The 12,320-nt window shown below is 43.6% G+C and overlaps 2 protein-coding genes across 2 annotated transcripts in view; both read left to right on the top strand.

Moving 5' to 3' along the window:
- The first annotated feature begins 246 nt into the window (after nucleotides 1–246).
- Nucleotides 247–2,346, top strand: LOC129816785 (mid1-interacting protein 1-B-like). The gene has a single exon (XM_055871673.1). The coding sequence runs from the start codon at nucleotides 996–998 to the stop codon at nucleotides 1,470–1,472; it is 477 nt and encodes a 158-aa protein (XP_055727648.1). The 5' UTR covers nucleotides 247–995; the 3' UTR covers nucleotides 1,473–2,346.
- A 7,823-nt stretch (nucleotides 2,347–10,169) lies between these two features.
- The window catches only part of si:dkey-100n23.5 (cyclic AMP receptor-like protein A), a 117,511-nt gene continuing 115,360 nt past the window's right edge, over nucleotides 10,170–12,320 (top strand). Inside the window, exon 1 of the mRNA XM_055871672.1 lies at nucleotides 10,170–10,377. Coding sequence (XP_055727647.1) covers nucleotides 10,294–10,377 — 84 coding nt within the window. The 5' untranslated portion in view covers nucleotides 10,170–10,293. The remainder of the gene's footprint in view (nucleotides 10,378–12,320) is intronic.

Genomic DNA, 12,320 nt, shown 5'->3' with positions numbered 1-12,320 from the left:
CCTATTAGTGTTGGCCTATGTCCTAACATTACAGACCTTGCGGACTCGTCTCCAATAAGAAAAAAGTGGAATGTATAGGGTTAATCCTCTGCTTTCCCCATTGGCAGGGATCCAGCGCTTCGCTTCCCTTCTTCACCCACCGATTGGTCAATAGAGAGCTAGTCCCGGTGCCGAGACAGACAGCCGAACATATGATTGGTTTCAATTGGAGGTACGGTTGTGGGCTGATAGCTTTCTTCATGAATATTCATAACATGGCGTTCTGCTAGGTCAGACCTCGCCCTGAATGGTTTATCCGGTGAGGTTGCGGGGTTTGATGTAGCATCAGTCATTTTTGCATTGGAATACATGAGAGCAAAATATAGGCCAATGTGAATGAAGTTTGAATTCGATTGCAATGTAAACTATAATTCGTTTTTAGTGTGCTTGGTGTGTGAATGTTTTGAGAAAGCTCACTATAAACCATTGTGTTGTGTTTGAGTGGCTGATGCGCAACACAGGCTGACAATTGCGCGGACAATAGAGCCTGCTATCATTTGGTTTGCAGAAGATGCATTCATTGCTTTCTTACTGGGCAGGGGCCGGATAGTAGGCCTATCGCTACTGGGAGGCCAATCCCCTTCATGCAAACTATGCCAACGTGTTTTTTCTGTCTGTGTACTAGCTCATTGGAGTCCGGTTACTGTAGAGGAAGAATAATCCTGACAAACAGGTTCTGGGCACGCCCTTGGACACGAATCCACCTGCTCTATAAAGATCCGACCGGGGACCAGTAAGAGTCAGAACAGAAACGAAAAGAAGAAGGAATAGGCAAAAGAGGAAACGAGAACAACTGCCAAACTCTCTTCATAGCTCCGTTTAATAATTTAATACAAAAGGACAAGCCGCTTTCCAAAGCCGATTAGAAAGTAGAAGAAACGAACTATCCAGCTCTGGTTGACAGTTATACATTTCATTTTGTTAAAGAAGTTCAAGAATCAACAACAGTCGCCAAGATGATGCAGCTCTCAGAATCCCATCTGCAGAAGAACTCCCTGTTCAACTCCATGAACCGCTTCATCGGTGCCGTCAACAACATGGACCAGACGGTGATGGTGCCCAGCCTGCTGCGGGACGTCCCCCTTGAAGAGGAGAGGGAGATGGCCGCCCTGAAAAGCTCGGGAAACAGCGACATCGAGGACGGTGACATGTACAGTTACTACCAGCTGCTCAAGTCTATCCGTTGCGACATCGAGTGGGGAGTGATGCGCGCCGAGGAAGCCAAGAAGCGAAAGAAGAGCCGGGCTTCCATCTCTCGGTTGGATTCAGCGGAGGAAGATTCTGAGGTGTCGTCAGAGGAAGACGAGGATAACCTGCAGAAGCAGTTCCAGTTCCACATGACGGGGCTCCACGGGGTGCTGTCCAAGCTGACGCAACAGGCCAATACCCTGACCAACCGCTACAAGCAGGAGATCGGCATTGGATGCTACTAAAATGCAGCGCAACGATGATCCCCGATGATCGATTCTCATTCCCTGATGATCGATTGTGTATTATTTTGCGGGAATGAGGTGAACTGAACTGAATAGTCTATAACTGATGAAATTCCTTTGAATGGACGGAGAGAGAAAGAAAATAAGAGAGACAGAAATAAACATTTCTGCTCTCTATATGTGGTATTATTTTACCTTTGTGGTATATTGTGTTGATCCATAGTAATGTTGTGGTTGACCTGCTATGTGGTATATCCGGGTTCCACTACACCTGTTTGCACTCAGATTTTTTACCACCAGATTTTTTTACCACCAAGTCTATGTTTTATGCACGGTGTTCAATGGCGCCACATGCCTTCAGCTCAAGTGACACAGATAATACACATGTATACATTTATTTAATATTGATGTATTTAACTTGTTACCTCGCACTGTATGTTTGAGAGCTGTATATTTCAAGGTTGAAGAAGTGCATGACCTCAGAGACATTTGGCTATATTTTTTAACTTCCCAGTAAGGGGAAATGCACATGTCTAATATTGCCAGTGTGTCAAATAGTCTGTACAGGTCTTGTATTTTTGCTTATTGTTATGTTTCTTTATTATGTGCTTAGCTAAATGGAGGAGGCTTGAGAGATTCTTGCCCATGATCCCATTGCTGTCCTATATGACCAATGAACTGAAATCAACTGATGGTTCTTCTGCATAGAGAATAATGAAGGATTCCAAGAGGTCATGGTAATATGTTGCTGTTGCCATGGTATTTATGGAGAGGTGAAACTCCATAAGCCATTGTTTTTGTATGTACTATATTATGTTTTTGTTTTAAAAGATTCTGTATTTGTACTGCGAATTAAACTTTTTTATAAATGAAAGTAATTTGTTATGCAAGTTCTTTGCCTATAGCAACACTTCACCTAGAATGTTGTGCAACAGGAGTACAAATGCAACAGCTATCATCCTCCAACTGACCCCAATACATTTCAACCAGTGTTGGACATTTCCCCACCATTTAATGTTCGTCCAGGGATCACTCCATCGTAGGTTTCTTTACTAACCCTATTCACCCTATACAAATACTTAAAGGCATACAAAGACAGAGTGAACCTGTAACATATATCCACTTGTCAAACATAATTCAACTTAAAGCACACAGAAACTCATAGGTTACACTAAAGATACAAAACAAACATATTTTGGGAAACATGCATTAAAATTGCTCATATTGAAGTACAAGTAATCAAGTAAGAAGAAATCATGAAAGTGTGAATCTGTTCTCAGCTACAGTAACTGCATACGCTGCATCCATCCAGCTCAGATTCAAGGTATTTGCAGGGCATTGAAATAGACCCCTCTATTCTGTATGCAAGATCATGAAACATTCACCGACTATTATGACCATGCAAATACAACTCCCAAGAGTACATTTTTATATTTCTTTTGACATTTTAGTAATTTAGCCGACACTCTTATCTAGAGTGGCGTACAGTTAGTGCATTCATCTTAAGATAGCTAGGTGAGACAACTTGTAACGTTCGTTCTCCTCCTCGTCTGAGGAGGAGCATGGATCGGACCAAAACGCAGCTTGGGTAGAATACATGTTTGATTTATTAAAGAAAGACAAAGACGGAAAAACTCTTAACAAACTACAAAACAATAAATGACGTAAACAGACCTGAACATGAGAACTTACAGACAACGAAGAACGCACGAACAGGAACAAACTAACAAACGAAACAGTCCCGTGTGGCACTGACACAGGAACAATCACCCACAAACAAACAGTGTGAACAGCCTACCTTAATATGGTTCTCAATCAGAGGAAACATAAAACACCTGCCCCTGATTGAGAACCATATCAGGCTAATGAAAAAGAACCCAACATAGAAACACATAACATAGAATGCCCACCCAGCTCACGTCCTGACCATACTAAACAAAGACAAAATAAAGGAAATAAGGTCAGGAACGTGACACAACTACATATCACAGCTGTAGGAAGTACATTTTTCCAGAGTAAAGAAGTTATCAGCAAAGTCAGTGCTAGTAGGAAAATAAAAGTAAAAATGTTTTATATGGGGGGGGGGGGGGGTTAGGGGGAATAAGACTGAGACGTTTTATTTAACGACGCCAGGACAGCGGAGTCAATCACCACCTCACCACCCGAGACACCTGAAACCCCACCTCTTTAAGGAATACCTAGGATAGGATAAAGTAATCCTTCTGACCCCCCCCCCCCCCCTTAAAAGATTTAGATGCACTATTGTAAAGTGGCTGTTCCACTGGATGTCATAAGGTAAACGCACCAATTTGTAAGTCGCTCTGGATAAGAGCGTCTGCTAAATGACTTAAATGTAATGTAAATGTAAATTTAAGATACTCTATGAAGAGATAGGATTTCAGTCAGACGTTTTTGGAAGAAGGGCAAGGACTCAGTTGTCTTAGCTTCAGGGGGAAGCTCGTTCCACCATTGGGGTGCCAGAACAGACAAGAGCTTTGACTGGGCTGAGCGGGAGCTGACCCCCGTAGGTTTGGGACGACCAAGAGACCAGAGGTGGCAGGACGGAGTGCTCAGGTTGGTGTGTAGGGTTTGAGCATAGCCTGAAGGTAGTTGCTCTTTGCTTTTGAGATAGTGAGATGTTTAGTACACACATCAAATCAATTTTTATTTTTTACATGCTTTGTAAACAACAAGTGTAGACTAACAGGGAAATGCTTACTTACGGACCCTTCCCAACAATGCAGAGAGAAAGAAAATAGATAAATAATAGAAAATTAATAAGATGTAATAATAAATACACAATGAGTAATGATAACTTGGCTATATACACAAGGTACCAGTACAGAGTCTATGTTCAGTGGTAAGAGGTAATTGAAGTAGATACATAAGCACTAAGGCACGAGGGGGTGTGGTATATGGCCAATATTCCACAGCTAAGGGCTGTTCTTGTGTACAACGCAAATCGGAGTGCCTGTATACAGCCTTTAGCCGTGGTATATTGGCTGTATACCACAAACCGCTGAGATGCCTTATTGCTATTATAAACTGGTTACCAACGTAATTAGAGCAGTAAAAACTAAACGTTTTGTCATAAATGTGATTATATACGGTATGATATACCACAGATGTCAGCCAATCAGCATTCAGGGCTCGAACCACCCAAGTACATTTATAAACTGGGTGGTTCGAGCCCTGAGTGCTGATTGGCCAAAAACCGTGGGATATCAGACCGTATACCGCGGGTATGACAAAACATTTATGTGTATTGCTCTGATTACGTTGGTAACGTTGGAAGCTGGGGAATGTTACTAGACAACAATCCAGTTTCTTATTACTGAAAGCACCTTTACTTTATCACGAAAGCACTTGGACTTTGAAAACTTGACAGTTGTAAGTTATTTATCAATGGAAGTATTATGAACTATAACTCAGGTTGTCATGGGTGAGATAGCTGGTGGTGTTGTGGTGGTAAAAGACGTATAGAGGTACATTGATTGGAGAGCGCATCATGCAGAGAGATATGTGTGCAGTAAACTGTATATGACTCTGGGTTCATGGCATGGCTTTGTATGTATCCAAAACTCATGTTATTATCCTTCGACATACATGTCCACTTATCTGAAATGATAGTGTTTCAACATGGATATAATTTGCTTGGATATGCTATTCAATTTTCCATAGGAAGATCTGTCACAACCTGCAGCTGGTAAATGTACTGGATTAACTGAGAACAGTAATGCTGACAGGGAAACACTTCAGGCTCACAAAAACACAACAATACTTTCTAATACGTTTTTCTAATATAAAAACAGTATAAAAGAAACGGTCCAGTTGTCACGTTTGTCGTAGTGAGGAGACCAAGGCGCAGCGTGATATGAATACATACTTTTTTAATTAACGAAATAAACACTAAACAAACTAACAAAATAACAAAATGAACGTGAAGCTATATATTAACAAGTGCTGACATGCAACTACATATAGACAATAACCCACAAAAAAAAAATGGAAAATGGCAACCTAAATAGGATACCCAATCAGAGACAACGATAAACAGCTGTCTCTGATTGAGAACCAATTCAGGCCACCATAGACCTACATTCACCTAGACAATACCAAAACCCCATAGATATACAAAACCCCCTAGACAAGACAAAAACACACATACCACCCTCGTCACACCCTGACCTAACCAAAATAATAAAGAAAACAAAGATAACTAAGGTCAGGGCGTGACAGTACCCCCCCCCCCCCCCAAAGGTGCTGACTCCCGGCCGCAAACGTAAACCTATATGGGAGGGTCTGGGTGGGCATCTAACCTCGGTGGCGGCTCTGGTTCTGGACGCCGCCCCCCTTCTTTACACTGAATCCGCTCTTGTAGCACAGACCCGTGGATCATCGTCGGAGGCTCTGGACTGCGGAACCTCGCCGTAGGCCCCGGGCTGGGGACCCTCGCTGCGTGGATCATCGCCGGATGTTCTGGACTGGAGACCGTCGCTGGAGACCCCGGGCTGGGGACCGTCGCTGGAGGCCCCGGACTAGAGATCGTCGTGGGAGGCGCCGGACTGGGGATCGTCGCTGGAGGCTCCGGACTGGGGATCGTCGCTGGAAGCTCTGGACTGGGGATCTTCGCTGGAGGCTCCGGACTGGGGATCGTCGCTGGAGGCTCCGGACTGGAGATCGTCGCTGGAGGCTCCGGACTGGGGATCGTCGCTGGAGGCTCCGGACTGGGGATCGTCGCTGGAGGCTCCGGACTGGGGATCGTCGCTGGAGGCTCCGGACTGGAGATCGTCACTGGAGGCTCCGGACTGGGGATCGTCTCTGGAAGCTCCGGACTGTGGCCCGCCGTTGGAGGTTCCGTACTGTGGCCCGTCATTGGAGGTTTCGGACTGTGGCCCGTCGTTGGAGGTTCCGGACTGTGGCCCGTCGTTGGAGGTTCTGGTTTGTGAACTGTCACCGGAAGCTCTGGACTGGGTACTGTCGCCGGACGCTCTGGACTGGGTACTGTCGCCAGACACTCTGGACTGGGTACTGTCGTCGGACGCTCTGGACAGCTATTTTCAGGTATCTCCAGAGATGTTTGATTGGGTTCAAGTCCGGGCTCCTACCCTCAATCCTAAATCCTGACTAGTCTCCCAGTCCCTGCCGCTGAAAAACATCTCCACAGCATGATGCTCACACCACCTGGCTTCACCGCAGGGATGGTGTGCCTGGTTTCCTCCAGACATAACGCTTGGGATTCAGGCCAAAGAGTTAAGTATTGGTTTCATCAGACCAGAGAATATTGTTTCTTATAGTCTGAGAGTCTTTAGGTGCTGGCTGTCATGTGCCTATTACTGAGGAGTGGCTTCCATCTGGACACTCTACAGTAAAGGCCTGATTGGTGGAGTGCTGCAGAGATGGTTGTCCTTTTGGAATTTTATCCAATCTCCACAGAGGAACTCTAGAGCTCTGTCAGAGTGACCATCGGGTTCTTGGTCACCTCCATGACCAAGGCCCTTCTCCCCCGATTGCTCAATTTGGCCGGACGGCCAGCTCTAGGAAGAGTCTTGGTGGTTCCAAACTTCTTCCATTTAAGAATGATGGAGGCCACTGTGTTCTTGGGGACCTTCAATGTTGCAGACATGTTTTGGTACCCTTCCCCAGATCTGTGGCTAAACACAATCCTGTCTCGGGGCTCTACAGACAATTCCTTCGACCTCATGGCTTAGGCTTTTGCTTTGACATGCACTGCAATTTCTACAAACCTGTTTTCGCTTACTCATTATGGGGTATTGTGTGTAGATTGATGAGGAATAAATATAATTTAATCCATTTTAGAATAAGGCTGTAACGTAACAAAATGTGGAAAAAGTCAAGGGGTCTGAATACTTTCCGAGCGTACTGATCAATTTGATCATTACGTTTATTGTCCCACACCTAACATGCTTTTATTGCAAATTGCAAATACACTTCACGTTATAACGCAGCATTACAGTCATAGGATATTCAATATTGTGTGCTACAAATGTGTTAGGGAGCAGGCGTCACTGAGTGAGAGGCGAGGAGGAATGTAGGTGTGTGTGAGTGGTGTCTGTGTAGTGTGTGTATTTCTTCTGTTTTGTCCCATTGTAACCTCATCTCTAGGGAACTGAGACAGAGGCATGTCAGTGTTTCCTCATCGTTCCCAGGGTGTGACAGTCTCTGAAGCTCTGAAGCCACCATTGGTGATGGGTGCAGCTGGGGCTTAGTGGCAACAATGGGCCTCTCTACACATATTTCACACGCACGCGCACGCACACCGCACGCACGCACGCACGCACACAAACACACACACACACACACACACACACACACACACACACACACACACACACACACACACACACACACACACACACACACACACACACACACACACACACACACACACACACACACACACACACACACAAAGGGACACCTATCACAAACACAGACCTTATTACACAAATAACAAAACTAAATCAATCATAAATGGACAATATTACCTTGTACTTACCACATACCCACATACATACATACTCACATACAAAAACACACAGGACTGCTGCATATCGAAAGACTGAATCTTCATTACAGGTTTCTGAAAATGTCTTTGGCATGAGGTCAGCACCAACTCTGTTTCCGAGTCTCACCCCTACAGCAGATTCCATTGTGGTGAAGCACAATAGCATTGAACAGAACAGAACCAGTTTAAGTCTAGATACCGAGAGCAACACCTCTTACCCATTGGCAAATACCTGAAGACATGCTGTGCCTTTACAGCAGTCACACCCCCCACAGTATTCTTCCTCCTACTATCTCTCTAATTAGTGTTGCAACATGTGGGTTTTGCTTTCCTCTGGATTCCTCATCATTTGGTCACTTCTCTGTCACCTATCCCTTTGAAGGGTGTTTTGCATTTCAAGGGACAAGGAAGGAATTCATTTCAAATAAATAATTTCAAGGTTAATTACATGGTAATAACCAGTTAGGTGAATAGCATGGTACATTTAAGGAAAGTATACAGTTTTACTGTATTCTAAAATGAGAAAGTGTGGAGGAAGTTTGCATAAGAAAACCAGATAAGTTGATTCAAGATTTACAACCTCAATATTTACAACAAATGAGGGTGACTTGATTTTGCCATATGCCTGGCTGCCCACCAGCCTTTACCTCTTGCACATGCACGAAGATAGACATACATCTTACTGACAAGTATAATTGAATGTGAAAGGATTAGCTACAGTCTGCATCAGAAGAGAGAACCTCATATCAAGGGTCAATACCAATAAAGTACTATGTATAAACCCTGGATTGCTGATGCTTTGTACTGGTCATTGAGAGGCTTTGAAGCTACCTGTCAGTCATATTGGCACTCCTCAGTAGGAGTAGTCATCCACAGGAATGAATGGAATTGTACAGTATTTCAATTAAATGTTTCAAAGATAAAATTACATGTGTTTAAGTTCTTAGCACTCATTGCCATGGTTGCCATTAAGTTTGCTTGTGACACAACAGTGGTAGGCCTGATCACCGACAATGATGAGACAGCCTATCGGGAGGAGGTCTTTAGAACTGTCAGTGTGGTGCCAGGACAACAACCTCTCCCTCAGTGTGAGCAAGACAAAGGAGCTGATCGTGGACTACAGGAAAAAGCGGGCCGAACAGGCCCCCATTAACATCGACGGGTCTATAGTGGAGCGGGTTGAGAGTTTCAAGTTCCTTGGTGTCCACATCACCAACGAACTATCATGGTCCAAACACACCAAGACAGTCATAAAGAGGGCACGACAAAGAGGGTCTCCCCCTCGGGAGACTGAAAAGATTTGGCATGGGTCCCCAGATCCTCAAAAAGTTCTACAGCTGCACCATCGAGAGCATCCTGACTGGTTGATTCACTGCCTGGAATGGCAACTGCTCGGGATCTGAGCGTAAGGCGCTACAGAGGGTAGTGCGTATGGCCCAGTACATCACTGGGGGCCAAGCATCCTGCCATCCAGGACCTATATAATAGGCGGTGTCAGAGGAAAGCCCATAAAATTGTCAGAGACTCCAGTCACCCAAGTCATAGTCTGTTTTCTCTGCTATCGCACAGCGAGCGGTACCGGAGTGCTAAGTCTAGGACTAAAAGGCTCCTTAACAGCTTCTACCCCCAAGCCATAAGACTGCTGAACAATTAATCAAATGGCCACCAGACTATTTACATTGATCCACCTCCATTTGTTTTGTACACTGCTGCTACTCATTATTTATTATCTATGCATAGTCACTTCACCCCTACCTCCATTTACAAATTACCTCAAATAACATGTACCCCCGCACACTGACTCGGTACCGGTACCCCCTGTATATTGCCTCGTTATTGTTATTTTATTGTGTTATTTTTTATTACTTTTTACTTTAGTTTATTTGGTAAATATTTTCTTAACTCTTCTTGAACTGCACTGTTGGTTAATCAGTTAGGGTCAAGGTAGTGGAATGGGGTGGTGAATTTACGTTTTTATGAAATAGTGGTATATAGGTGTAGGTTTAGTGGTACAATTGTTTCCTTTTCTCCCTTCCTTTTATTTTTGTATCACAAAAAGGTCCAAATGTGACGTGTCGACCACACACTACCGCACAGTAGGTGGCGGCATGAACAAACAAAATGTTCGAACGACATAATACCAAAGAAGAAGATCACTCTGGGTTTGCAGCGTCCATTCTGTTTGTCCTTATCCGTGCGCTGTAGCTAGCTAGGAAGTTGATGTCATCAAATTTCACATGATGTGTAGCGACGTCCAAACATCAAAACATTGCTAGCAAATTGTAAAAAGAAATGGATAGTAAAAATATTATTCCATTAAATAACGACAGTAGACGCTGTATTTTCTTTAAAACAGATTCTGACGACTATCGATGTGTAAGTAGCTTCGTACAGTACCTAGCTAACAACAATATACAATGGGCATGGGGAGATAACCAGTTATCTAGCTAGCTAGCATGCTAACTGTTGCATTTTTGTTGACAGATCCATCATTTATTCTAACTGTCTGTGTTTACCAATAATACACGTGACTAGTGCTGGCAGCTTTAAGTAATTCATTTGTTACTTATCTGGAAAGTCGGCTAGTTAGTGACCGACTGGTATTAAAATGGGTGCCATACTGTAGGTAACGTTAGTTGGTTGGTTAGCTAATATCATGCTGGCTAACAACTTGTGTATGCTGGCCAAGTGTGGCATTGGTGTTGTCAGTTCCTTTGACTGACTGCGTTATGACAAGTGAGTAGCAAGCTTTGTTTTTTCTTTTGACAGCTGAAAATGTTGGGCAACCATAATTCCTCATCATAACATTATTATAGCTGATTTATATGTGATAGCTGGTGTTCACTGGTTTCAGCGTCCCTGTGCTGTGTGTGTGTTTGTTTGGTATCTTACTAAGTACATTTACATGCACACTAATAATTTGATATTAAACTGATTATGACATTAGTCATGTAAACACCTTACTCTGCTTATCTTAATCGGCATAAGGTCATAATCGAAGTAAATATACGCCGATTAAAACACCTGGTTTTCTGAGCAATCGTTTGAATTATTTGGACATCTTAATCCGCGTTCCAGTGGTGTATTTGATCTGCGCATGTGCCAGCACCGGGTAACGTTAGCGCAAACTTCCCTCTTAAAGCCATTTTATGCTTGATCCGAAAATGTCGGAGACGCCATATGGATGGTGTGACGCAATTGCAGAGCTTCCGGAGTCATGCAGGGGCCAAAATGACCTCCGTAACGCTCAAATTATGTAACAAAAAGGAGGGCTCCGTAAAGCTCCACATTGACATGACTTGTTGGCATAAGTTTCTGTATAAACACAAACTCACTTCCTTGACAACTTCCTTCACAACAGTTATGCGCTGCTTCCACAAAGCGCAAGAAGTATGAATACCCTGACTTCTGTAGAGACCACATCACTGTAAATGCTGCATGGCTAATGCAGATGACAGATTGACCATGCAACGCCTTTTACCCGGGAGTGAAGTATGCATCTTATAATTAGTTTTCACGTTTATCAAAAGTTCCATCAGTAGCTTGATTTCAGATATATCCATGTAAACAGGATAATTAGGGAAATCCTTCTTGCAAACCATGTGAACTTTTTAAACTAACTATTATATTAACCTGACTATCCACAATAATTTAATTATTGTGTGTAACCGTGCTCACTGTCTCTCTTATAATGGTGTTCTGATGGTATAGAATGACATCAGCAGTGGTCACCTTCCTCAGTATCAGAGCACTGATGCTACACACACACTGGGCACACTATTCTCAGGGCAATTGCAAGTGTGTATGTGTATGGGCAGTGCTGGAAAGCATTGCAATCAGATCCAAAATTGTAGGTGTGTCTTAATGTCTGTCTTTGTATGTAGGCTATTGAAACAGCATATCACACAAAACACCTGGCTCAAAGTTGTCATTGGGTGTATATAGACAGAAAAAGCAATCACCTAATTTACACATGAACGATAGAGTAATGGCTTTGCAATCTGATCCAATGTTTTTTGATTTGTGCGTGTGTTTCTATGGTCTGTCTGTGTCTCCATCTTCTTATTGTCTGTATCTAAACGGTATCTCATATGAACCACCCGGCTCGGCTCCAAGTTGTCATCAGGTGTAGACAGACAGACAGTGCAGTGGCCTACTTTACACAGGAATGCTGCAGTAATGTTGTCCAGCCAAGAGCCCAAATAAACCACTGTTTGGCAGACATGCAATTGCTCCCATCTCACACCGGAAGCTGTCTTCCTAATCAGCCAACCTTGTTAAAGATGCCCAGTTACCAAATAGGCCTAGACTTACATCTG

The sequence above is a fragment of the Salvelinus fontinalis genome, chromosome 19, assembly GCF_029448725.1.
Source record: "Salvelinus fontinalis isolate EN_2023a chromosome 19, ASM2944872v1, whole genome shotgun sequence".
In the NCBI taxonomy this organism is placed as follows: domain Eukaryota; kingdom Metazoa; phylum Chordata; class Actinopteri; order Salmoniformes; family Salmonidae; genus Salvelinus; species Salvelinus fontinalis.
This window is presented reverse-complemented; position numbering and strand designations above follow the sequence as displayed.

Coding starts and splice junctions, on each gene's coding strand:
- LOC129816785 (XM_055871673.1), top strand. CDS start 996: ATGATGCAGCTCTCAGAATCCCATCTGCAGAAGAACTCCCTGTTCAAC.